Source organism: Dermacentor albipictus, chromosome 1 (assembly GCF_038994185.2).
Source record: "Dermacentor albipictus isolate Rhodes 1998 colony chromosome 1, USDA_Dalb.pri_finalv2, whole genome shotgun sequence".
In the NCBI taxonomy this organism is placed as follows: Eukaryota; Metazoa; Arthropoda; class Arachnida; order Ixodida; family Ixodidae; genus Dermacentor; species Dermacentor albipictus.
This window is the reverse complement of record NC_091821.1, coordinates 340504422-340531922: the sequence shown is the minus strand read 5'-3', so window position 1 is coordinate 340531922 and position 27501 is coordinate 340504422. Positions and strand designations below refer to the sequence as shown.

Below are 27501 nucleotides of genomic sequence, written 5' to 3'. Positions count from 1 at the left end.
TCGTATGTGCCGTGGAGGAAAGCGACCTACAGCGCAATACGCTTACTTCACACTGCAGCTTGCTATGTCTTGCAAGAAGTCTGGCCCCTCCGATCGGATAACTTAAGGCATTACCACGTGTGCAGCCGGCTTTCGCCTTCATGCGTTGGAGGAGTGTAACAGGCTGCCGATTTCTTTTTTCCTTTTTACGTGAAAGATGTCTTTTGTGATTTATTTTTAGTCTCCGTAGCACTGTTTACTTTGATTTATGACTTGAATTTCTGTTCCCTTTAAGGCGTATTTTCAATTTTAACGACTATTGTTGCTGCCTTGCTTCTGTAGTGCACATTGTTAAGTTTTTGGTCTCACTGTAATCGTTATTTGATTTGATTAATGCGTTTATGTTTTTTGATCTTAACATATATATATATGTTCTGTAATGGCTCCTAACGCAATTCTCTGTAAGGGGCTCTGTAACGTGTACTTATGAGTGAATAAAATTAACGAACTATTTCAGTAAGACAGGCCATTGTTTCGAAAAGGGGACTTGTCATTGTCAAGCCACTTTGACAACCATATTTTTATTGTACATTTTTGTCGGAACGCCAGTTCCCTTCTATGGCGCTTTCTAATTTATTAGGCTCACTTAATCTCATTCTTTGCTTTAACATAGCAAGTTTGGATCTAATTCTACGTAATCTTGTGCCATCATTCCAGGAATGGTTTCTGCGCGCTCTGCAACAACGACGTCGCGAACGCCACCTTCTGGAACGCCACTTTTCTCGGACCGAGGAAACCTGTCCGGGTCTCCCTGCCTCAGTTTCTGAGCGGCGAGCCGCAGTTGTACCTGAGACCCTGCGTCACTGACCAACCTGAAGACTTGTGCGATCAACCTGTCGCCGAACACATCTCGGACAAATGCAAAACATACTACGCACCCGTCAGCGACGCGGGAGATCCCTACTCACTGGTCTATCGGAATGTATACTGTGCCACATGCTGCGGCGCCAACGTGTCACGACTGTCTTGCAGCAAAACGAGGCACGTGGCCAACTTCACCGTAGCAGGGCGCAGGCGCCCAGCCGGACACAAGAGACCCGCTGATGCGCGCCCTCCAAACCTGGCCGCCTTATTCAAGCCCGTGGTTAGCACTCCAACCTGTTACGCCCAACACAACGGCCACTGCTACATCAGGGACGCCCCGATGCCGAAGAAAAATGGCCCGCTAATGCTGCGTCGTGGAAACAGAGTCGCCAACGGAACACCACCTGCTCACCCTGGCGGCCACGATGCCGATGCTCTGCCAAGCACGTACAACGTCTACAACTACGTGACGGTCTTCTGCATGTCCCTGTCTGTATGCTGTCTCGCGTGCAAGGTCCTCGTCTTCTGCGCCTACAAAGGGTCCCGAAGCTTCTCGTCCAAGTGTACTCTGTGTCTATCGGTCACGCTGCTGGTCACCCAGCTGCTGTACTTGCTCACAAGCCTTGTCGACGTGCAAGGAGTGCCGTGCGTGGCCATCGCCGTGCTCGTCCACTACGGCTTCCTGTCGACCTTCTGCTGGACTGGCGTGCTGTCTTACGACATCTGCAGTAACATCACTTCCGTCAAGCTCTCCTCTACTCGCAATAGGACTCTGGCTTTCTACGCCACGCTGTCCTGGTGTCTACCGCTGCTCGTTGTCGCCGCAGCTCTGCTCGTGCACTGGCTGGCTCCGGGTTCCGTGGTGTCGCCCAGCTATGGAACCGTGGCTTGCTGGATTGGCACCCTGTGGGGTTTGGTCGTGTACTTCTTGGTTCCCATGGCAACGCTCACACTCTTCTCCCTCTTTGTGTACCTTAAGACTGTCTTCTACATCCGTGACATCGCGTCCAACGCTGCTGGCACTCGAGAGGGAGAAGAAGCGGGTGCCAGCGCGGACTGTGAGCGCAAACGGCATCGCACCCGCATGGCGCTGTTTTGCCGCCTCGCGCTCATCATGGGAGCCGCATGGGCGGTTGCCTTCTTAGGCACGTTTCTGCCTTTCGCCGAGATAGACGTTGTAGTGAACGTTCTCGTCGGACTACAAGGGCTGTACCTTTTCGTTGCTTTCAAGGACTACCGCTATTTTTGGGAGTCGATTGCAGGCCGGCAGAAAGTAGCAGTCAGGGGCAGCCGCGGAACTTCCCAAACCATCATCACCTCATCGAAGAAAAACTGTATCTCAGAGTGACTGTGACGCGCTGTGACCGGCAGCAAAAGGAGGTCGCCGGGCCCTCTGCTTGCGAGTGCGTGTCTTCAGTTCCGCCTTCAGTTCCTGTTCGATTCTTTTGTTCTTGAAACTTAACTTCATTCATATATATTTTGATTTTGCAGGGTAGCTTTCACCACAAGAAACCATGAACAGCACCGCGATGTGTTAACACAATAAAGACCGCCCCCCTTCCCACCCCCTTTTCCCTTACGGATAACACACAAGATCCAGATGCACGTTTCTAGGGTTTGTTTCAGGGCGCACAGTCGTCAGCTTTTCTGGAATCACCATTTGGCGCTCTTGCCCTTGTAGCGACCCTGTGCCCCGTTTCCTGAGGCTATCATCACCGGTCAAGGTTGTCTTCCATCGGCATAAACAGCAGCAGCTGGTCATTGCGTATCGCGCATGCGCAGTCGCGCACAGGACAACACGGCGGCGACAGTGACTGCTCGATACGCCTCGAGTGTCCGCATAATTGCTATCGCAATAGGATGGAAAGAGAAAGAATAAACCGGGCTAAAGGATGGTGCACGAGGCTTACCCCACGAGGGCTTACAGTATGCCAGTATAACCCGCACATCCGTTTTCCTTAATTATTTGCTTCCTGGTACTTTGTCCACCAGCGAGAAAACAAGCTCGTATGAGCAGAGAAAGAGAACAATAATGCCATTTGTTCTCTGCTCGTCCGTGTTTGTTTGTGCGCTGGGATGATGTTTCATAATGCTATTCACTACCAACTAGCCCAGCTGTCTACACTTAGAGAAAACAAGAGCGTCTAAGATCAAATGCGGTGCCGTTAGAACTCACACGTAGTAATGAAGCTGTATCTCCGTGATCACCTAAGTTAAATACTTGTATTTCCGTGCTACAGAGTACGACGGAACTGGATAGAACGAGTAGCGTGCACCTTCCCTCCCTCCCCTCCCACTTCCTTTCCCGTGTATGCATAAAACACCTCTTAATAAAAGGGAAACACAATATACACATATCCGAAGCAGAAAAGAAAAAGAAATGCCAGAAGGCTTCCTCCGACAAGGTGTGTCCGGCCGTTTATGAATGATTATGCAAAACATGCAGGCCGAAATAAAATGAAAAACTGCAGGAAATTGCGCATTCCGTTCGCGTCCGTAACGAACCGCACGCACAGAAGGGCAAAGAAAAATTCGGAAAGCGGCGCTATCCACGCCACACTGAAGATGGTGAGCAAAACCAGAGCGCCTCCCCTTATTAACTAATGTTAAAGTCAGAAGAACGACTCGAAGCTCTGTGCACGCAAAAAAAAAAGAAAGAATGAAGAAGACGAAGAAGGAGGAAAAAAAGACAGAAAAATGCCAAGACTTAAAGAACAGCAAGCAGCTTTCACTACAGTGGGGCCAGGCACGCCGTTTTACCTTTCCGGAGCGCGGCCGCACCGCTAAGCTGCTCGGCATTATCATTATAAGGCTTAGGCAGGCAGGCAGGCAGGCAGGCACCCCCCGTTGCTTCCCCGCTCAGAGGAGTGGAGCAGCAGGGCAGCGCCACGCAGCCACACACGGCAGAGCCTAATTGCGTCGCGATCGATGGACGCCCTCGAGTCGGGAAGAGGAATCTACGACTTTTCCGGCCAAAAAGAGCGAAAAGAACGAAACGGAGAGCAGAAGGAACAAAGCGACCGAAGCAATCCGAGCTCTCCGCACTCCATCTCTGCAACGCGACGGCGGCGGTGTGGGTTGGGCGGGCCATCGGGATTTGGTCCGCCGGAGTCTCTTTTCCCACCCGCCGTGGTTGCTCAGTGGCTATGGTGTTAGGCTGCTGCGCACGAGGTCGCGGGATCGAATCCCGGCCATGGCGGCCGCATTTCGATGGGGGCGAAATGCGAAAACACCCGTGTACTTAGATTTAGGTGCACGTTAAAGAACCCCAGGTGGTCGAAATTTCCGGAGTCCTCCACTACGGCGTGCCTCATAATCAGAAAGTGGTTTTGGCACGTAAAACCCCATAATTTAATTTTAATTCTCTTTTCCCGTCGCCGAACGCGCCGACACGACGTGTACGGCCGTGCGCCGCGCGGCGCAAATCGTCCGCACTCGTTTCGCGGTCTCTCGTCGTCGTCTTCCGATGACGCGCAATGCGCATGCGCACGCGAGCGGAGCGCGGTTGCAGCGAGCAAGCGAGCGGGCTGGCCTCGCAGCTTGCGAAGAAAACGAGCGAGTAATTGAATTGCCTGGCAAAACTAATTACGCGATTCCGACCGGGAAGCTTGCGAGGGAAAGGGGGAAATTGAGAGTCGGAGAGAGAGAGAGAGATCGCTCTGGAAGTGACGATGGTGCCAAACATTGCGCGGTATAGTTTGGTAGAGCGTGGTAATTGTACGGTCCGTTCCCAGCATGCCTCGTCACTGAGTTTTGCGGGAAAGTGCCGCTCTCCTGCACGCACGGTGACACCGTTACGTACAAGGAGGGAAGGGATTAAAGAAAGAAACAAAGCGGAGAGTCAGCCGGGAAGTTAGTGCGCCATTCTCGGACCGTGCTCAAGACTCCGATGTCTCCGTAGAAGCTTGCTTCCGTGGCGCGTACCCTCTTACGACGTGTCTGAAAGCCTGTCGCAGCTACCCGCTCGCTACTTTGTCAACAGTACTTTCTTTCCTACAGTTTTTTTCCGTGCAATCAGGCACAGCAGTGGCTTCATTCCAGCCTGCCGAGAATGTCTGTGGAGTCGTCTGTTGATTTCTGACCGTTTTGAGATGACGATTACGATGATGTGAGAAAGTGGCGTAAAGACTGACGTATTGGCTGCAGTGAGCACATGGTCGAATTAGGGAGTAAGCGAGAACCTAAATAAACAAGAGTGCGCGGATATGGACCGCCAGCGACACGTAATGCCTGTGCGTTTTGCGTGGCACGCGCTACTTATTTGATTGCTGCTATCTGAGGGCTGTTAGCGAATCGAGAATTTCACGCGTGTGTAGTGTTCCGCTTATTGAGGGCATACTTCAGCGACTCATCTCCTCGGCCACAGATATTGTGTTTTCAGTGTAATCAATGCGCTATGTATGCGAGCCTAACATTGCGCATTAGCTGTGGCTATAAGCCCAGATATTGCATTTCCGTAATTCCAGATATCTCGGGGACACTTTTCCATAAGGGTGCACGGAAGAGTATGGAGTTGCAGTTATACATTAATAACTGTCGCACATGGAAAAGGTGTCTGCTGATTATGCGCAGAGCCGAAATAAAAAAAAAGTGTCTCTGAAGCAAATTAGATTACAAGATCTCTGCATAAGCTTTGCAGGCTCTCTAAACCAACGTTTGTCGGGGCTGACTGCATGGCCGCTGGCAACTATCACCGGCCTGCATACTGTCCCCGGCGAATCTCGAAATTTTGACCCAAAGCGTGTATCGGCGTCGAAACTGGCAATTACAATTAAAAACAACAGTACACACCCTCACGGCGGTATTCGTTAAGTTCAGTGATAGCGCATACTTTTCCTTCGATGTTCGATCGTGCGCTTTTGTATATAGGGGGTATAATGACGGCGCTACTTACTCGCCGAATAAACGAGCCCCCAGTGAGCGCTATTCCTCCTTAGTTTCTCGCATGTTGTCCCGCATAAACAGTTCTCTTCAAAAATGTGCACCATCAATCGTATATAGACAACCTTCTCCGCACTCATCGCAGTGGTCTGTTTAACACTTTGCGGGCGCGCCGAGGGGCCGCGGTGGCTATGCGCAGAACTTCTGAACACAAGGTCGCGAGTTCGATTACCGGCGGCCGAAGTGGCCGTATTCCGTTACGGGAAGGATAAAAAAAAAAGACAAGAAATGCTCGCGCATAGCGCGCATTAAGTGCACGTAAGAAGAACGCCAGATGGACAAAGCTAAACTCTAGCCCTCCTCTGCATACGGCGTCATTCATAAACCACTGAGCAGTTTGGAGACGTTAAACCCTGCGACCTATAACCTGCCTTTCTCAGACAAGCCCACAGTACCCCGCAGGCACGTGCACGGTGTACTATGTACTATCGAGTACTATAGTACTGTAGTAGTAGTAGTAGTAGTAGTAGTAGTAGTAGTAGTAGTAGTAGTAGTAGTAGTAGTAGTAGTAGTATAGTAGTACTATAGTACTACTATTGAGTAATATATGTACTATCGAGCGAGCAGGCTTGCCCTGGTGCCCGCCGCCCGTTGACAGCGTTAGCGACGTTGGATTGTATGAAACGAAAAGAAACGAGGCGCCGCTTCTTTCTTGAGGCCCCTCACGAATTACGTACGCATGCCTTTACATTCGCATCTCTATGCAAGAAATTTGAAAGAAATCGCGCATTCTGCGCGGATATCACCGAGTGGTCGCCCGCCGTAAACATATCGCCTCCATCGTTTGAAACTTCCTTCGGGGCATGTCGCGTTGTCGAACATCGCGTAAAAAGTGGAAGAAACCACGGTTCACCAAAATGAAAGGTGCTCATCGCTCTTCTGCTGCCAGAGTGGTCTTATGAGAGAAGCGCATATATGGCGCGGGGTTTCAGAAACGGCCAGGCTGCTCACTCGTTGGTCGCTCGCAAGTTGAGTGCTACATGCATTCTTATTTAAGTAATAAGGAATAAAAAGAAAGAGACAAGAAAAAAGACAATTCTGCCTATATTTATGTCTCTTTCATGAGAGAACATTGTACTATAGGTTCAAAATTATTGCCCTGGTTCTCCAAATGTGGCGAATTCGCGTGCCGCGATCCACCGAAACGAGGAAGTGTGTAGCTCGCGATGCCGTTTTCATTTGAGCGCCTTGGTCAGAAGTGCAGTGAAAGGAGGAGGAGGAGACAAAGGAGAGGAAAGACAGGGAGGTTAGTCAGTGTAAGTACCGGCTGGCTACCCTGCGCTGTGGAAAGGGGTAAAGGGAATGAAAGGAGAAAGAAGAAGAAGAGAAAAAAAAAGAAAAAGAAAGAAAATTCACACAGTAACGCGAAACTACGCTCTACAACGTTCAAATGCGGTCGCACAATTCGCATGTCCTTAAAAACTTCAACAAAGCCCTTAAGGCCTTGAGTGCCGAAGCCCGTCTGGACCAATGTCCTAGAGCTTTTTCGTCTGTAAAGGGGCGATTGTCCAGTTTTGCGAGAGTGGTCACGAGCACTGTTCTTCGCACTGCGTAACGGGGACAGTCACAAAGGAGGTGTTCAATCGTCTCCTCGCAGCCGCAGGTGTCACAAGTAGGGCTGTCGGCCATTCCAATGCGGAATGAATATGAGTTCGTGAATGCCACGCCGAGCCACAGGCGGCACAGAAGTGTTGCTTCCGCTCGTGGCAACCCTGGTGGTAGGCGGAGTTGCAGACGTGGATCCAATTTGTGGAGACGCAGTGAAAAATATTATATAAAGTGATTCTAAACAGCTATACTACATTTAAAAAAAACTAGTAGGTCCTATTCCTTACGTTTTTCCTTACGTAAGGTCCTATTCCTTACGTTCCTTAGACATTAAACCACCGATCTTAGTTAAGTAATATGTTTCGTCAGAGCACTTGCACAAATTAGCTGAGTCGCTCAGTAAAAAAGAAAAATAAATACATTTTGAATCTCAGACACGGCGCACGACAAAGTTGCGAAATGGAGCGCTTTACACTACCGCACGACGAACAGACAGCGAAATGAATTGTCTTGTTTAGCTTTTAAAAAATATTGCGCGGGAAAGTGTGACGCGAACTCCTCTATATCTCGCACTGAAACGAGAAATAAATGGCTTGTATTTACTGATTTTTTTTTTCATCGGCGTCCGTTTTACCTTTGACGATGAGCAATCCCGACCAGACGAGTGTTCGTCGAACTCTCGATTTCACAGGAAAAAATCTACCTACCAAACCTCTGCCTTTGTGGAGCATGTGCTGAGTGCAGTATTCAATCTGCATCTTGCCCGACCACGTTTCCGAAGCCTAATTTCGTTTGCCATGTGCAGGTCAATTTTGGCCACCACCCATGTTTTTTCTGTGCCGCAGGGTGTTTGGATTAAAATAGGTGCTTTCCCAGCTCAGTTGGCCCAATAGCAATGACTCACGGAAACCGATCGCAGAGAAGCGAGAGGTCATCGCAGCTAGACATAGAAGATATTCGAGTTAGGAAGTAGCATGTGCCACTTTGCAAAATTTCTTTGAATTATTACCGCTCACATATACTCGTACGGGCGCAGGAGGAAAGCGACCGCGCAATGCCAATTTCGGCGGCGTATGCACACCTTTCCCAATAATGCTTGCGGGGCCATTAGTGGCTCGTGCGCACACTTTCCCCAATTCAGCTATTATCTGAGGTCTGCCCAATGCATTCTTTAGTGAAAGTGATATAGTATCTAAGTAATAATACATAGCATTTGTCCTTGTGCTCATTTATTTATTTAATTGGTAATAAATGACTAACTTGGTTGATTGACTTGGGTTTAATTGCAGGAACTGCACAACAGTTGAGGTATTGCTGCCGCTTTTTAATATTGTTACGGGGATGTTGCGAGTATATAAAAACTATATTTACAATATAGATGAGTCAGAACAGCTAAGATGGCTGACCGCCAACAACACGCAGCATCCAGCGTCTCCTATCTTCTTCTTGCTCTCTCTTCTCTCATCCTTCCGTAACAATATTACCCGCCGCGGCGGCTTTGCGGCTATGGTGTCGCGCTGCTAAGCGCGAGGTCGCGGGATCGAATCCCGGCTGCGGCTGCTGCATTTCAATGGTGGCGAAATGCGAAAGCACCCTTGGTGCTTAGATTTAGTCGCACGTTAAGGAACCCCAGGTGGTCTAAATTATGCCGGAGTCCCACACTACGGCGTGCCTCGTGATCCGATCGCGGTTTTGGCCCGTAAGACCCTATAATTTAATTCAACGAAGCTGTGTTTCTACATAGCGAAGCAGCTAGAATACAGATCACCGTGTTTATCCGCATTAGGTCGACGGAGCCCACGCACAGCGGCGCAAGTGCATCACTAAGGACTAACGCCTCGCTCTCGACGCTGTCAGAGCGCGATTACGAGGTGAGCGCGAAGCGGCTCGACGAGGACAAAAGCGGAAATAAGATTAGCCGTTGTGGACACACATACGTGGGAAGTACGGCGTCTGCTAGACGCGATGCTGTACTTCCAACCGGAATAAGGAGAGCCCACCCAGCAGGGAGAGACGCCTAAGTACGAGACCCCCCCCCCCTCTCTCTCTCTCTGTCCCTCCCTCCCTCCCTCCCTCCCTCCCTCCCTCCCTCCCTCCCTCCCTCTCTCTCTCTCGGGACTCCCTGAAAAGGGGGGTACCCTAACGCCGGTTCCTCAGGACCATTAATAAAGTTCTTTGTCTGTCTGTCTGTCTCTCTCTCTCTCTTTGTGTCTCTGCATTGCTCAGCAACACTCAGGCTGAAAGGCATCGTCATCGCCATTAGGGTAAAACGGAAGCGGAATGCTCGCGCCATGCATGGCTTGCGCGAACGCCAATCTGTAGAAGGAGCGAGCGGAAGAAATGAGGCGAATATGCGCGACGGGTCTGCTTGCCTCGATTCTCGCAACCAAACAAAAATCGAAATCGCGGAATGACAACAACAAAAAGAAAACCTCATTCGAGACGTCAGAAGTCGCTTACGAAGAAAAAGTCACTATACCGATGCTTTAAGTGCTCGCGCTTATTGTCCGGACGGCTCGCTGAAAACACGGGACGACGAGAGGCGGGAAAAGCGAGAGTGCTCAAGCGCGTGCCTCGATGACGTCGTCGTCGTCTTCGATAAGAGCGGCACCGACGCCGCCGCTCGCATTTTGCCAATGCTAACGACTTCGGAGGAACTCGCACTACTCGCTCGTGATCGCCCCTGCGCGCTACTTATTTGTCGAGGCCCACGCAAAAACAAACAGGATGTCGCTGGCGCCCAGTCTGCGGGCTCCACGAATAACCTTCTTGCAAAGCAAGAAGATTGTTCGGTGCAGCGTATACCAATATCGCGAGCATGGATCTATCACGTTTCAAGGGCAGCTTTCGGAGTGAAACATGTAGACGGGGAACATATATACGCTATCAACGGCAACCTATAACTGACTGAAATGTTACTTTCGTTCTTTTTTCTTTTTTTCTTTTTTTTTTTTGAGACATCGAGCCGATGGAACCGATTCGTTTGATACCCAGCAGCGCAAATCTGCTGAACAGTTCAGACTGCAGCCTGCAGAAGGAAAGAAGCAAAAAAAAAAAAAACAGTAAGAATGGTGAGAAGCGGGGATAAATGCTGGAGCGAACGCAAGAAGCGGGTGGCGACGTATACACAACGCTAAGCAAAGGGGGAAGAGACGAGACCGGGAAGCGGATCTGTGCCTAAAGCTTTATAAACAACGAGAAATCGATAGCGAGACGAAACAGAGGACGATATCAGCGGGGAGACTCGTTCGCACTACTTCCCTAGCATTTGATATTGTTCTCGCCGGGCAGAGGCAAGCAATGGAGACTTTGCCAGGAATCAACTAACTTCCTTGGCAAAACGATGACCGAAAGAAACACGATAGAAAATGAAGAATATTGGGAAGGTTTCAGGGTGGTGGTAATGCGGGTAGGAATAAAAGGGTGGAGAAGGGAAGAACAATGAAAAACAAAAGAAAGCGGTGGGAGTAAGAAATCGCCGGGAAATCGCTGGCAAGCTCTGGCGGTGGCAAAACCGCATCGTTTAAAAGAAAATGCCGTGGAGGGGAGCCGAAGTTAGCTGAAGGGCATGGTTCTAGTGCTGGTGTTGTGAGTGCTGGTGTTGAGAGAAGCTGGTATGGCGTTGGGGAAGAGGGGGGAAAAGTGAAGGAGGAGGAGGGAACCATTGCAGGCTGAAAGTCGTCGATGCATTTCCTCTCGCCTGAGAGTCCCTTAAAGTTTACTACAGCGGCGTCGCAACGACAGAGGCCGAATAAGCGAGCGCGTAAGAAAAGATTAGATACAGACATCCCGGCTCAAAAACGGAGCAGAAAAGGCCATAGCGAGGCCGAATGGGTCGCCGACCGTTTGTCATCAGGAACGGGGGTGGATAGCTTGAAATATGAAATGGAACCAATTCTCGAAGGAAAGCTTAGTGTTCTGCCCTCGCCCCCTCACCCCCCCCCATGAAAGAGAGAGATAGATAGAGAGAGAGAGAGAGAGAGAGAGAGAGAGAGAGAGAGAGAGAGGAAAGTATATAGATGGACAAACGAGAATGAAACCAAGAAGGGGCAGAACAAAGGGTAATATGGAAGAAAGCTGCCCCTCGATTCAAATGTTCGGCCTGCAGGAGAAGAATCTGCGGTTGATCGCTTTAAAGAGCGGGGTTGGAGCACGCCGCAGAATTTCTTTTCTTCATTTTCTTTTTTTTTGCCGAGGGTAGGCAGAAGCCTATTAAGACTACTATTTTCGCATCCCGTTGGAAGGTTCGGTACTTATCCTGCTGCGGCTGGTATCGTTGCTGTAGTTCCTTTTCGATACGTTTGCTTAGCTTGTTAGCCAGAATAGCGGCAGGAACAGTCGGATTAGAAATATGACGCGAATTTTTTTTTCTTCTTTTTTTTCTCGGAAGCTAGTATTTGGTAGTATCGGCTAACCTTGAAGGCGTGCCATGCAACTAAAGTAGAAAGAAAGAAAAGAGGCTATACCCGCCTGCCCTCCCTCCTGTCTTCACCCCTTCCCCTTCCATCTCCTTGCTAGCAATACACCAAATCATGCAGCCCGCGTTTTATTTCAAACTGGACGCGCAATTTCAAAGTTCCCAGATAGCAAGGCGTTAGCTTCAGTGAACGAAAATTCTACCTTATCTCCTAGAACTTTCTTCTTAATATCACTTCCTGTGGAAGCGCACTTATACTTTAATAACGCCGTATCGCCACCGCGAAGTGAAATACCACGGTATTAGAACGAATAAATTCTTTCGCTTATCGTGATCATCGCTTTTCATTCCAGCAGAAAAGAAAGGAACGAGTACGGAAGGACGAAGCACAGATAAATATATAATGGTTCACAGTTGCGGTGAAAGAACTCGCTCGATAGCACTGCTGTTGCCATAGGATCAAGATATATAGCCTGCCATAATGCAACTGCAAGCCGTTGGTACAACGCGGCCCCTCTGCAAAGGCGCAACGTTGTTATTATTATTTTTTTGATGAACGTTTACGTGTGTGCGAAGCGCCTAGCGCCCGCTTCATAAAAGTTTCAGCACCACTCGAGTATAGCGCGAAAATTATTCTTTAAAAAAAAGCCTTCGTTCGGCCTTCCGGGTTCTGCCACTGCCGCGTGAAATATATCCTCGTAACTAATGTAAGCCGCTCGGTATCGCAGACGTCGGTGGACACGCGAACACACCGCAGAACGTGCGTTTAATTTTTGCTTATTTCTCATTTTAACGCGAGTTCTCCCTCGACTCGAGGTCCAACAAGCTGCCGCGCTCATTAAACAATGAGGAGGCAGCGACCGTGCCCTCCGCAGAAGCCCGCGCAATCGAAATTCTCGGCCAGTCGCATATTTAGTGAGCGCTCTGCCCGAGCTTGACCAGTCGCGAGGACTGAACTCTGACGTCATAACGCTCGTGCGCCAGTCGAGGTCGCCTAAAGTCAGTCTGAGCGTTCCAAGTAGGACCATACGAGCAGACAGATAGTGGAGCTAAAGAAAGCATGGGAGAACTTAACAGTTTTTTTTTTTAAATTCAAATGGAGAAATAATAAGTACAGGCGGCGCGTGGCGCTGACTTTCCTTCCCAACGCTAGATTTATTACGCATGCATAAATGACCAAAGAAAGTGGATGGGAGGATGACACCGTGGTAGCTTAATGGTTAAATGTGGGAGCCTATAGTAGCTTAATGTGACAAACGTGGTAGCATAGCATGCGTACCGTGGTAGCTTAGTAGTAAATGGTTTACTTCTATGTTCTGAAATTCATTCAACCACTTTCTCTTTAATCTTTTTGCTTATATTACAAGAAGGATACGCGCCCCGGTGACCTAGTGGCTCTGGCGTTGCGCTTCTCAGCGCAAGGCAGCGGGTTCTATTCCCTGCCACGGTGGTCTCATTTCGATGAGGGCGAAGTGCAAAAATGTTCGTGTATATCATGCATTGGGTGCACGTTGAAGAACTCCAGGTGGTCAACGTGAATCCGCAGTGCCTCATTTTTCTTCCCTCCTCCCGCTTGGGTTGCCACGTGGCATAACGTCAGTATGGAACTAAATATAACCCTGCAGGCCCGTTTCATAGAAATACTGCAACAGGGACTTATAAAATGTGTTGTCCATAATCCATTTTTTTATAGTCTTCAGCTTGATCACTGTTGAATTTCACACTTTGAAGTGCACTTTCACGAATTGTTTTTGTGCTTACGGCGTGCCTCATAATCAGATGGCTCTGGCTAAATTCTACGTGGAGCTGTTTTGGCTCGATTTCTTCGGTAAACTGACACGAGGCCTATGTTATTTAACGAAAGTAAGCCGAAAGCTGCAGGTGATGAGTACGCATAGTTTAAAACATGTGGGTCTATTATGACCCTTGCAGTAAATTGCGTATGCACGGGCGCCGGAGTGTTACAAGTGTATTTTACGAACTGCGCTGAATATAGTCCGCTGTACTGGAAGAACTATAACTGCCATCATGGTCAAATTTAGTGGAAATAGGATGGACACTACGGTCAATACACCCGTTAAGGAAAACGTGGCAGGATAATCTACAGCCTTTGTCAATAATTACTTCGACATGTATGCTCGACACCGCGATGCGGCCGTTATCCGCTATGTTTGGTGTTGTCCCGAGAAAGCAATAGGACGCACCCAGTTTACATTTGCTGAGAATGGGAGGCATGTCAAGTTTAACGTTTCGCAAAACTATAACCTCCCTGACCTAATTATGAGCTTTGCAAATAATTACTGGATCGTCGTTTCGTCCCTATTTCCACAGATTACACGAGTCTCGAAGTAGGTTACCCGGCATCATCGGTCAACTAAACAAGCCACCTTGTTCACATATAGTGAAACTAACGAACATTTATGGGCCATATATGTGGGGGAAGTTGAAGGTGTGTGGGATAATCCCTATCGTTGCAGTTAATTAAGTGTACAAGCACTTCAACTTTGTAAGTGTGTTTCCCGAACGGCGCACAATTTAGCCCGCCGTACTGGGAGAGCAGTAACGTAATTATTCGGTCGCTCTGTTCACATTTTCTCCCGATATGTTCAGGCGATTGCAGTCATTTACGTTGCAGCGCAATGTAAATGTTGCTGTAGCGCCATTTGCCTTTTACTTTCTTTATTTTTTTCGAAAGAGCGTGCAATGAGCGTGGTTAGCATGGTGGTGGAAGGCACTAAATCTTACCGCGTCATGATTACGTGTTTCGCTTACATTCTTCGTTTCAAGTGTGGTGAGCAATGCTCCCTCGTAGGTCTCTCCTTTCTCCATGGTCTCTATGTAGGCCTACTGTGTGCACATTTTACCGCGCGGTGGCGCCCATTACCACACAATTTCAAGCACTGCGCGGACGTGCACTGATTAATCTCTCATCAAATACCATGCTTCACTTTGCCTCTCGGCCGCGCCTTTATTCTGCTTCGAATTTCAACGATGAACATTCGAAATGGAAAAAAATGGTCTTTAGCCAGTTGTGTTCGGCACAGAGTAGTTTTCTATTACATAGCCGTTGACAATTTGGGCGCCATCTTCAATTTACCACCTAATGTCGAAGCGCAGCTTCCGGTGAACCGGAAAGACTTTCCGCTCTTCTCCGCGCCGAAAAAAGTCGGTCTCCCTCGCGCTCGCCGCATGCATGATTTCCGCGCCCACTTATAGACCGCGCGCTGCGGATTTCTTGCGTCTTCTGCCGCTTTCACCCATTTTGCCCCCCAAGTTTGAACGCAGCTTTAAAGTTGCTAGTATCGCTTCTGCATTCTACCTTGCACTGCGGTTACTTTGAAGATTAAAAAAAAGAACTTTTCGTTGATGTATGTCTTTAAGTGAAAACGGGCGAGGAGCCTGTAATGCCCGCTGCGTGGCTGTATCAGCTCAACGTGCGCAAAGTTGAAATTTGATTACGCACCAGAGGCCACCCTGTTGCAACTGATAACTTCTCGTTACTTGTCGATGCACAAAGCAGAGGCGGTATGCGGGTGCAAGTGCAGGCGGATGTCTAGGCGTTAGCACCGCAATGGGGGGCAGGCCTTGCCGATATCACCCTGAGCGCATACACAGACAGAAAACGGCGCCGCACGAAGTTGCCATCATGAAATTGAAATGAAATTGCCAGCTGGATTAGTTGAGCGAATGGGCTGGCTTCCCGTACGACTCCGGAAAGGTTTTATCAGAGGTCTTTCTTTCTGTTGCCCTTGGTAGAGCTAGGCGCTCTCGTAGCCTACATTTTGCAGCCGCGACAATTTTTTTCTTTCTGTTTTTCGAGGCGCATGCAGAGCCGCAGTTTCGGGCTGTGTTTACACAAACGGCAGCCGTTTGTCCTCTGCCACTTCTCATTCGGTTAATGAAAGCCGGTGACTTTGTTAGCTTAGTCAAACGTAATTAAGAGAAGTGCATTCTTCGGCTAGAACGAAGCAAGCATTTTATCTGCCGTTTACTCTTAATTTCCAAGGGAATAGAGATAGCCTTGAGGGCTAGGCAGTCGCGAGCCCAGAGCCATATATATATACTTCCCTCCGTGTGCGTGCACGAGCTCACCGCGGCTTTCCACCCCCTCCCCTCCCTCTATCTCATCTTTCTATTCCCTCTTTCCCGTCCCCCAAAGTAGGGTAGCCAACCAGACGCGTTTCTGGTTAACATCCCTGCCTTCTCTCTTTATTTCCTGCTCCTCCTATTACGCTCAATATATGAGCGAAAACAATGCTGCATGTGCGCATCCCGGCTAACGGGCAGCTGACCACTGCTCCCGAGCTGACATTAACTTCGTTCATGTTAAGCTGTACATGAGCGGGCCGTTTTCGAGACCATGTTCAGATAGTTCGGCACGATTTTGTCGCCCGAACTTGTTCTGGGTCTGCAGCGGGCATTGCGCAGAGATACAACAAAAACACCACCACCACCACCACCACCACCACCACCACCACCACCACCACCACCACCACCACCACCACCACCACCACCACCATCACCACCACCACCACCACCACCACCACCACCAACAACAACAACAACAACAACAACAACAACAACAACAACAGGCTGAATGCGCCCCCATTGTGCAACAGGAGTATAGTGAAGCCGGTGAAATCCGTTTCCCTAATGTGGTGATGCGCGAGTAAACTAAGGCGGCGAGCCGGCAGCCGTGTTCAACAACGACTGACTTTCGTTGTCTTGCGGTTCTTCAGGTGGCGCGATCTGTATTCAAAACGTGGTTGGATCTTGGGACGAAATTCTCTTGAAGCCGAAATTGTCGGACCTTGCTCGTCGGGTCGCTCACCTAACCCTGCCTACTCCGTGCAGTGGTGCCGCGCAAAATTAAATGCAGTAAGTTTATACTGCATAAGAACGGTGTTGCAGTGGCGATGACCGCTGTTGTGCATGTAGCTTCATGTTCTGTATATTTTAATTAATTGGTCGATTACTTAATTAGTCAATCAATGAATTAATTAGTTAAATCGGCTTGATTTCGTAATGCTACGCAGTGAGCGTAAGAATGCCGTAGCGGAGATTTGCGAATGAGTCTTGCCTACCTGCCGTTTCTTATCACGCATTCATCGGGCGACCATCTTATTACTCCCCCCCCCCCCCCCCCCCTTCCCGCCTTCCCCGTAAAGCTTGCGCCGTGGTTGGGAATCGAGCCAGGGACCTCGTGCGCAACCCCATAACGCCAGAGAAAGAGACACAGCGGCATGTCGGTAATATTACTATTAGTTCTTGAGTGTGCTGCTATCGAATTTATTATGCAGGCAAACTGTGTAGACATCCAGAATTTGAAAGCGCCGCCCACTAAATTTTCTTGTTTTTCAGTTTTCAGTTTTATTGTTTCCTTGTGGACAACAAGAGGACGCTGGCACCAGAGGCAAAATGCCTGACAGGAGACCCAGCACCTTAGTACGAGCTAGTACGAATTTAAACCAACGTCATGAAGTAAATGATTTCCATTTTCGAAATAGCCGGTACCTATGATGATGATTATGCGTGTTTTTGTACGAAGTAATTTTAATTTCGTTAGTTTAAAGAGAAACCTTTCTAAGGCGCATTTGGCATTCTCCGGTGGCACCCGTAAATTGTCCCCTCCCGCGAGACAAAGCGATGGTTCGGCCCTGCGCGCTCTTGCGGAAGAAATTGTACATCAACAATGCGAAATTATTTTCTATTGACTTAAACAAGTTAGGAAGACAGCGCGTTCCTGCTTGCATGAGTGTTGCTTTCTGTTTGAAGTGTGCCGGAAAATGGGAGCTAATATCTTTTATTTCGTACGATCGACACACCCGGTTTTATAATGTCACCCATTTCAGAAATATTCCACTTTCTGAATAGAAGAAAGAACTCGCAGCCTTCCAGTTCCGATTGTCTGTCTCAGTTGGAAGGGCACGTTATTTCCTTTGTTACCCCAGGCGTTTTGGCCAAGTTTCGTCTTCGCCGGTGTCCGATATATTGCGGTACATTGAGAACACGAGTTCCAGCACTACAATGAACGACATAGTCTGCTTCCAATGCAAATGAGCATGCTCTTCCGACGCGCATATATTAAAGGACACATCAACATTGAGATTCGTTTTTGGGCTCACGACAAATGAATTTACAGGGCGTTTTGAAGGACGAAATGGATTTATTTTTGTGCGTGTGGCAATAGAGACACTACACAAAGCCTTACGTTTGTTCCCTGGACGAACAACTTTAAAACAGCCTCGGGCATTGAGAACGAAATGAAGACCCACTAAACAAACATGCTTTTCGTCTCCTTCTATTTTCTGCAGACTATATGATTCACACTAATTTGGTTCTGGCGAGCTCACTTTTCGCTTATTTGTCGAAATGCGGAAACTTAAAATACCCCGTGGAAACTATAACACAGTTTGCGAGGTACCCATTACACATGTGAGCGGATAAGTAAAGTGAGGTTAGGTGGGGGTACTTAGCGGAAAAAAAAAAATATGCAGACAAAGCGCACATGTTCGCATCCGTGTGAAGTGACACTTCAGTCAAGCGGTGCGTACTAAATCCTTGAAAACTAGCGGCAATGCGTACAGTTGTGTTGGCATTGTCCTACACAGCGTGACAATTGACGCAATGTTTGTGTTTATCAATGAAAAATGTGCCAACGTCGATGTCACGTAATTTTTATCTTTGTGCACTGCACCGCTCACAAGTTGTATGCCGAAATAAAAACACCAGTTCAGGCGGATGCACAGTGGCAGACGTCGGCGCCGGTTCGATCACGTGATCGAGTCACGTGGTATGTGGTCCTTTCGTCTGTAGAGCAGATTTGGCTTACGAAACACATCTGTCGTAATGTTGGGTAGTTCTATATTTTTGGGAAAAGCTGGGAAGCAAAACTTACTTTCTGTGCAACAAATTAAAAGATTACCGCATAAACACCAGTCCACTATTAAAATGAGAACCTTACTGGCATTCAGTACAAGAAGACATCACTAATTGAATAGTTTCAGAGGAAAGAAAGCCCTTCATTGTATTAAAAAGTGCTGTTGATAAAAATATTTTCCAGACCTTCATATACTACAAATGAGCTGTAATCAGTGCTGGTACACTAATTTGGTGTTCCCTTTTAGAAGTATATTGTACGGTGTATCTTTCGGTACATAGAAATCAAGAGATTCCGCTGGCGTTCGGTTCATCAAAAACATCAGCGTAGTCTCTTGATTTCTATGCATCGAAGTTACTGACTGCTTGTTACATTCTTGTTATGCAGTGCTAGGGGATACCGAGCATGTGTAACACCATATTTGGTTGGCGAAAATTTGCAAGCCTTAAGTTACAAAAAAATAAATTCTGATATTCAATATGTGATTTGATAATCAGATTTTTTGGTTAAATTCGATATTCGATTCGAAATCTATCATTCGGTACTCGCACACTCCCTACAAAAATGATACGTGATGCACAGGTCTGACTGATATTGCAGCATGGGCAACGACACCCATTTCTTCCTAATTATCGAAAATTGTGTTGACAAACATCCAAGAAACTCTTTTCCCTCGAGAACTACGAGTTCACTGTTCGAGTATTCAATGACACGCGCACGTAGCCGCAACAGTAAGGGGTGCATGACCCTTTGTGGTCGTCCTCTCAAAGCTGCAGAACGACGCTTCTTCCATATTACAAATATCCCAACACATTAAGGGTAATTTAATAGACTTATTATGTGCCCTGCTACTTGCATTGAGACGCACTGAGAAGAACTGAGAACATGCGGCTCAGAAGGCGCCAGAAATGTTTCTTCGTTTCTGCAGTGCAGACAAGATGCCGAGCATACTGTAAGAAACGCCGCGAAGCGGTACCATGCAAGCAGAACCTGCCAATTGCGCAGCCAGCCGAAGTCTCTTACGTCTGACGGTAAGCTTTGAGAGGGGAACGCCCGCCATTTAACTTTGAGCCTTTTTTTCAAGCTGATCTTCATGAAGTTAGCCTATTGCAAACTATTCACATACTCTAGGCACTGGAGTGTGCCTCAAGTCAACATCAGATAAGGAATTTGCTAGGTATCAATTAGCCGCAGTGACGCAAGCGTAAAATTGTGGAGGCTGCATCGACCTAGGAGGCTGCTCGACAGACGTGGCCTGCTCGATTATCAACTGAGAATAAAGCATACGGCATGCCCAGAGAAAGTTCATCGATAGGCTTCTGCCCCGATAGACCCTGTCGATAAATAAATCTGGCGTACCGTGCACAGTATTGCACGTCGCATGTTTGAAAGGTCAGGAAGGCCGAAACTACTCTCGCTTCGAGGCAGTCGCGAGCACGTACTGAATGTGAGCGCCGTACAACAGCAACACAGGGCCGTGCTGTGGTTAGACCGCACTTGCGCTACCTTCCATCCATTCGAATGTACGACTCTTGCGTTTCAGCAACAGCAGTGGCCCAACGATTCTGGATTTTTCCTTAAGCTAACCATCTAATATACAATTATATCTATAATATTAAAAGTCACATGATAGCGTTTCTAAAAGAACACCGAACTATATTTGAAAAGGTGGAAACAGATTAGCAGGGAAGGAAGGAAGGAAGGAAGAAGTGGAGAAGGAAAGGCAGGGAGGTTAACCAGTTTAGCTTAACCGGTTTGCTACCCTGCACATGGGAGCGGGATGGGGGGATGAAAGATGGGGAGGAGAGAGAGAGAGAGAGAGAGAGAGAGCGCACATAACACAGCACACACATCGTTAGTTACAGTCCGTCACTCTTGCGTGGTACGTGGCATCACTGTCAAGCCACTTATCCAAGCCCGTCTCTTTCATAAATCCAAGTAGTCCCTTCGTCGCCTTCAGCTGCGATGTCTTCTGTCGGCGATATGTGAAAATAGTTGCAACTGACAATGGTCTATTGTCCAGGTGCGCTAGAACGGACGCCAGGGACTGTCTCTGAACATTATATTCAGGAATGTCGCACAGAATGTGTTCTAGCGTCTCCTCGCAAAGACAGGCATTGCAAAGAGCGTTGTCGGCCATATCAATGCGAAATGAGTAAGACTTCGTGAAGGCCACTCCTAGCCATAGGCGATAAAGCAGAGTGGCCTCTCTTCAGCGGAGTCCAGTTGGTATACAGAGATGCATCAAAGAGGGCAGGTCGTATTGACGATTGCTCCGGTTGCTCTGGCTGCTTGGTGTGCACCATAGAGAGAGCGTGATCTCATGTGCAAGCACTCGAAGTCTGCTGGCTGCGTCTGACCATGAAAGTGGTATGGCCTCTGCCTGTGTGTCTTCAAGAGCTGCCCGAGCGGCGTTATCGGCGTCTTCGTTTCCTATGACACCGCAATGACTTGGTAGACACTGAAACATCACGTGGTGTTCTTTATTATGTGATGTGTGGAGTAGGCATCTAATATCGAATACGAGCTGTTCGAACGGCCCACGACGCAGAGCTGGCTGATAGCACAGATTGTAGGGCTGCCTTTGAGTCACTGAAGATTGACCATTGTCGAGGTGTCTTGTTTTAGCCTAATTACTATACTTATATACGTGAGCTTTTCTCGAACGCTAGGAAATTTGCGTGGTGGTGACGTACGTATGTGCGGCAGATGTTACAGCGAAGTTGTTTGCCTCTAGCGCCTGTATGCATGCCCCGCATGCCTTCCCAGGGGTGCACCCTCATCGGCTTACGTCCGTATTGGGGGTGAGCTCCACACTAGAAACACTCCACTCTCCACACGGGCTTCACAGTGCGTCAGCATTTTTGGCGGTGGTGGCACACGGAAAGGAAGCGCCGTCGTCCCTGATAAGCGATAGGCTCAAACAAGAAAGTCACTAATGAGGCAGAGTCTCTTCCACTCCGCCTCTTGGCATCTCAGGCCTTGCTGACGCAGCTATTAAGGCTGGGCGAGTCACGCGCAGGCACGGCGCTTCTCCGGCGGCTAAAAGTAAGAACTCGCTCACATTTCCATGCGGCGCTGAACACCTTCCGATTTTTAGGATTGGAATGGCCTAAACGAAGTCGCCTTGACCCGCCATGGTCTTTTCCGGACGTTACCTGCAGCCTCAATGTACCCCACCTACCGACGAAACGCACCACTTCAATTGCCGAAGCCAAGTTCATTGTGCTGGACGACTTGAGCACTGTGTTTCAAAGCCATCTACAAGTGTACACAGACGGTTCGGTGTGCGCACAAACAGATAGCTGTGCAGCGGCATTCTGCATACCATCCCTTGATGTGTCATGGTCTGGCCGACTGGATCGCGTAGTTTCCTCCACAACAGTCGAAAGTGCCGCAATCACCGCGGCTTTGCGGAAACTACGGGCCTTTTCTGCACGATATGTCGTGGTGCTGACGGATTCCAAGTCAGCATTACAGAGGTTACATCGGGGCCTACCTCTAGAGAAATTTACAAGGCAGTCTCTGGCACTGATCGACGACCTAACGAGCAAAGGATTTAACATAAGGTTTCAGTGGATTCCATCACACGTAGGAATTGATGGGAACGATCGAGGAAGCTGACGCTCTTGCACGCCTAGCGCTGACATGTGTCCCAAAAGTGAAAGCTCCAAAAGCTTTTCGAAACCCTAAGGGTGCAATCCGCCTTCACTTTAGAGAGATGTTCAAGAATTCACACGAATCCTGTGTGACTCATGGATTTACACGTGAACAAGCGACGCTTTTATACCGCATCAGGACCGACTCCGCGTACACGCTTGGTTATTCAAGACTGGGCTTCGCGCTTCCCCACTCTGTGTTTTCTGTGGTGACATTGGCGACATCGAACATTTCATTTGGCTATGCCCTCAGTTTGACACAGAACGAAAAGTAATGGTCGACAACCTACAAAAAAGCGGTCTCACGCACGGGACCTTTGAAGATGTTGTTTTCCCCGGAGGGCCCGCGGCATTGAGGAAGAGAGCGCAACGACTTCTGATAGCCTTCCTGCGAGACACGGGGCTCATCGACACCTGGTGACACACCACTGATCTCAACTCGAAGGAGGATCAGGCGGAACAATTGCCGGCTATGTATGCCAGGCTAACCCCGCCTGCTTCAACATCACCACCACCACCACCACCAAGCGATAGGCTCGACGCACGGGTGAGCGCGCTGCAATACGATAGCGCACGAGCGCAGTCACGTGGTTTTAGTTCATATTTCGCAGGATTTCTTTAAACGGCGAAAAAAATCACCACGCATCATGTACGTTGCCAGAAATAATTGCATCGGTTGTTTCGTGACCCCTCTACAACGCAACGAAACGTACTTGGCCCCAAAGTGAATATTAAAAATGTTGTATAATTAATATTATGAACTAATTAAGCGGAATAAAAATAAGTACCATAAGGAGCGCCACATGACGGCAAACCGTATGCCGACTGGTTTCATTCTGCTGTGGTTAACCACTTTCTTAAAATCCTTTGTTCGAGTTACGTGAAACACCCTGTATATATTAGAAAGTGCACTTAGTGTAACAAGTTGGCCTTCATGCGCTTTATTTGTTTTAAATCCTGCTTGACGAATGATGAGGGAAGGAAAAGTGCGGCGACGGCGCCTGTGCCCATTGCCCGGGCTTCTGTGGTCATTAGGGGCAAGCTCCACCACGGGAAAAGCTGGCGCTGCCGTCGGCGTGAAGTGATGTCAGGGATCACGTGAACAAAGCGGCCGCGAGGGGTGCTTCGGAAGCGCCCACGCGGCACCTACCTACCTACCTACCTACCTACCTACCTACCTACCTACCTCCTACCTACCTACCTACCTACCTACCTACCTACCTACCTACCTACCTACCTACCTACCTACCTACCTACCTACCTACCTACCTACCTACCTACCTGCCTACCTACCTACCTACCTACCTACCTACCTACCTACCTACCTACCTACCTACCTACCTACCTACCTACCTACCTACCTACCTACCTACCTACCTACCTACCTACCTACCTACCTACCTACCTACCTACCTACCTACCTACCTACCTACCTACCTGCCTACCCACCTACCGACCCACCCACCTCAAAGTGCCTGGAATGAGCCAAAGAATGCTTCGCAATTAAAAGAAGTTGGGCAGGAACCACCGGAGGGACATTTTCAAAGTCAGATCAGTTTCCAATGTTCTGGTATACACATAGTGAGGTATGCTGCTGGGGACGCTTATTGGTTATAGCTTTATTGGTCAACGCTATGAAGCGAGTGTGTGCAATGACGTCGCAGTGTCTCTAGAATCGGCCTTCGTTACAAATCGCCCACAAGCCCTTCCAAGGACGCATTCGTGCACTGGTGTCAATCAGCATCAGCCCATCAAGTGACCACATTTGAGTGCACAGTCTCCGGTATCGGCCCAGAGAGAGAGAGAGAGAAAGGCAAAGGAAAGACAGGGAGGTTAACCAGAGATTATCTCCGGTTGGCTACCCTGTACTGGGGGAGGGGAAAGGGGAAGCGATAGGTGAGAGGGAGAAGGATTAAAAAAAAAGGAAACTACACACGCACGCACGTACACACAAACTGTTTCTGTGGGCACTGTCACGCAGCCCGCAAAGGCGTTCCTACTGTGATGCAGTGCACCGTACAATCCTGAGTCACACAGTGAAATCACAATCTGTCAGAAAGTCCAGTGTCTTTTAAATACCGCAGCAGCGCCTTCATAGCCGATCGCGCTGATGTTCGCGTAGGCCAGTGTCCAAGGATCTTGTTTTCTGACAGAGGGCGCTTGTCCAGTTTGTCTAGGGTGGCTGAGAGGACTACTCTTTGCGGGTTGAAACGAGAGCACTCACAAAGAAGGTGCGCGATTGTTTCATTGCACCCGCAGAAGTCACAAAGTGGGTTGTCGGACATTCCGATAAGAAAGGAGTACGCATTTGAAAATGCTACTCCAAGCCACAGACGAACTAGAAGGGTACAGTCGCGTCGTGGAAGTTCGGGCGGAATACGGAGTTGTAAAGTAGGGTCCAGGGTATGAAGTCGTGCACTTGTGAAATCGGATGAATTCCACTGAGCTAATGTCAGGTCGTTTGCCAGTACGGCAAGTTTTTTCGCTGCGTCGGCTCTCGAAAGAGGAATGGCAACGCACCTGACGCCGTCATGGGCAGATCGGGCAGCTGCGTCTGCTCGATCATTGCCGTGTATGCCACAGTGACTAGGCAACCACTGATATATGATGTCGTGTCCTTCGTCAACTATGCGATGGTGCACTTCTCTGATCTCTGCGACGAGCTGTTCATGTGATCCATGGCACAGTGCTGAGAGTACACTCTGTAGGGCTGCCTTGGAATCACAGAAGACTGACCATGCATGCGGTGGTTCCTCCTGAATGAAATGGAGAGCCGCACGCAAGGCTACCAGTTCAGCAGCTGTCGTTGATGATACATGCGACGTTTTCAGCTGTATTTCGATGGATCTTGTTGGTATCACCACAGCAGCAGCTGAACTTGCAGATGTGACTGAGCCATCGATGTAAACGTGTACGCGGCCGCTGTGCACCTCATGTATAAGTTGTAATGTGGCCTGCTTCAGGGCAAACGACGGCATGTTAGCCTTTTTAGTGATTCCTGGGATGGTTAGGCGTACTTCAGGTCTGTGCAGGCACCATAAAGGTGTGGATGGTCTTGCTGCAGGCATGTAGTTCATTGGCAATGAGGTGCGATTGGCAACAATCATACGACTGATAGCTGCGTGTGGCCTTTCTGCGGGTAGAGTGGCAAGGTGGTGAGAAGGTAGTCGGGCAACGTGGCGAATATGCGCTCTGAGAGCGTCGGTTACCAAGTACGTTGTTATTGGGTGATCTCGAGCTATGACAATCGTTGCCGCTGTAGACGCACACCTCGGAAGGCCGAGACACGTCCTTAGGGCTTGAGCTTGTAGTCCCTGGAGTACACGCAGGTTTGTTTTGCAGGTGTTTCCAAGCACAGGGAGGCTGTATCTTGCGAAGCCGAGGAACAAGGCGTTATAAAGCTGCAGCATTGATCGCACCGATGTGCCCCATGACTTTCCGCCGAGAAACTTGAGGAGATGTATTATTGTCAGCAACCTCTTCTTTAGGTATGAAACGTGCGGGCTCCATGATAGGTCGCGGTCGATAATTACCCCTAAAAAGCGGTGTTTACGTGCATTTGCAACTGCTTGTCCGTTGACACTTACAGAATAACGCTTCATTGCCTTCCGAGTGAAAGTAACAAGGCAGCATTTCTCTGAAGACAGCTCTAAGTTCTGTTTTCGCAAGTACAGTGATGTTAAGGTAGCTGCCTTTTGTAGCCGTGCTCGTACCTGCAGTCGTGTTACAGCAGACGCCCAAATGCAGATGTCGTCGGCATACATTGATACTTGAACTGTGTTGGGCAAGCATCTGACTAGGCCAACGAGCACTAGGTTGAATAGCGTCGGGCTCAACACTCCGCCTTGCGGTACTCCACAGAACGTTTGGTGTTGAGTCGTGGCGCCTTCCTCGGTCATCACGAAGAAATGCCTGTCAGTCAAATAACTGCACAGCCACTGAAAAGTGCGGCCACCGATTCCTGCTTTAATCAGAGCCTCTATAATGGCATAATGTGCTACATTGTCATAGGCGCCTTTTATGTCAAGGAATAATGCCGCAGTGAGTCGTTTCATCCGTTTTTGATGTTGAACATACGCGACCAAATCGATGACATTATCTATGGATGAGCGCCCACGCCGGAAGCCAGCCATAGCATCTGGGTACACGTTGTAACTTTCCAGGTACCATTCCAGGCGCGTCAAAATCATTCGTTCCATTATTTTCCCTATGCAGCTGGCCAGAGCGATGGGGCGGTACGATGACAAGTTTAACGGTGATTTACCAGGTTTGAGAAGTGGAACCAAGCGGCTGCATTTCCATTCACGTGGAACCAAACCGTTGCGCCAAGACTCGTTGTAAAGGTTTAGCAGCATGAGGCGTGCATTCTGCCCAAGATTGGCGAGCGCCGCATAGGTAACGCCGTCCGGCCCAGGTGACGAAGAGCGCCTGCAAGTCGCTAGTGCCGCTTCAAGCTCCTCCACCGAAAACATTACATCCATGCGGGAGTCCCGTGGCACAGGAGTGGCACATGGTGTAAGGGCGCGTTGAGGCTGCGAGCTGGCAAGTCTTGAGCAAAATTCTTCGGCAACGTCTATTTCGCTGCGACCTTGTTGTAAAGCGAGGGACTTAAAAGGAACACGCTGTTGCGGTGATACACGAAGTCCACGCACAGTTCTCCATATCTGAGATAATCGCTGACGTGGATCCAACGACTCGCAGAAACGTTTCCATCTTTGAGATTGAAGTGCATCAATGCGGCGTTGAATCTTCTTTTGCATCCGCCTTGCCTCTCTCAGATCATGGATGGATTTGGTTCTCCTGTATCTTCTTTCAGCCCGCCGGCGAACTGCTCGTAGTCGCTGCAGTTCGGCTTCAAATTCTTCGTATTTCGGGAAAGGCTGAAAAGCACGCGTAGTATCTTGCATGGCTTTTTGAATTTCGTTTTCCACACTTGAATGGTTCCCTTGCTGACATACTTCCTCCATGTGCGACCGAAACGCCGACCAGTCAATTCTCCGGAGTGTCGTGGAGGGGCATTTAAATAATCCCTTGATCTTCAGGTACGTCGGAATGTGGTCGCTTCCACGGGATTCGATGTCTGGAAACCATTGCACGTTTCTTGCAAGACGCCGAGAAACCAGGGTCAAGTCAAGGCAGCTGCTGTATGTAAGCCCGCGTAAATATGTTGGGCTACCATCATTGAGGCAGTGAAGGTCGTGCTGTGTGGCAAA

At 48.9% G+C, this 27501-nt stretch overlaps 1 protein-coding gene across 1 annotated transcript in view; it reads left to right on the top strand.

Moving 5' to 3' along the window:
- Positions 1 to 2802, top strand: part of LOC135902928 (uncharacterized) — a 31223-nt gene extending 28421 nt beyond the window's left edge. The window contains exon 4 of the mRNA XM_065433588.2: positions 697 to 2802. Coding sequence (XP_065289660.1) covers positions 697 to 2191 — 1495 coding nt within the window. The 3' untranslated portion in view covers positions 2192 to 2802. The remainder of the gene's footprint in view (positions 1 to 696) is intronic.
- The last annotated feature ends 24699 nt before the right edge of the window (positions 2803 to 27501 follow it).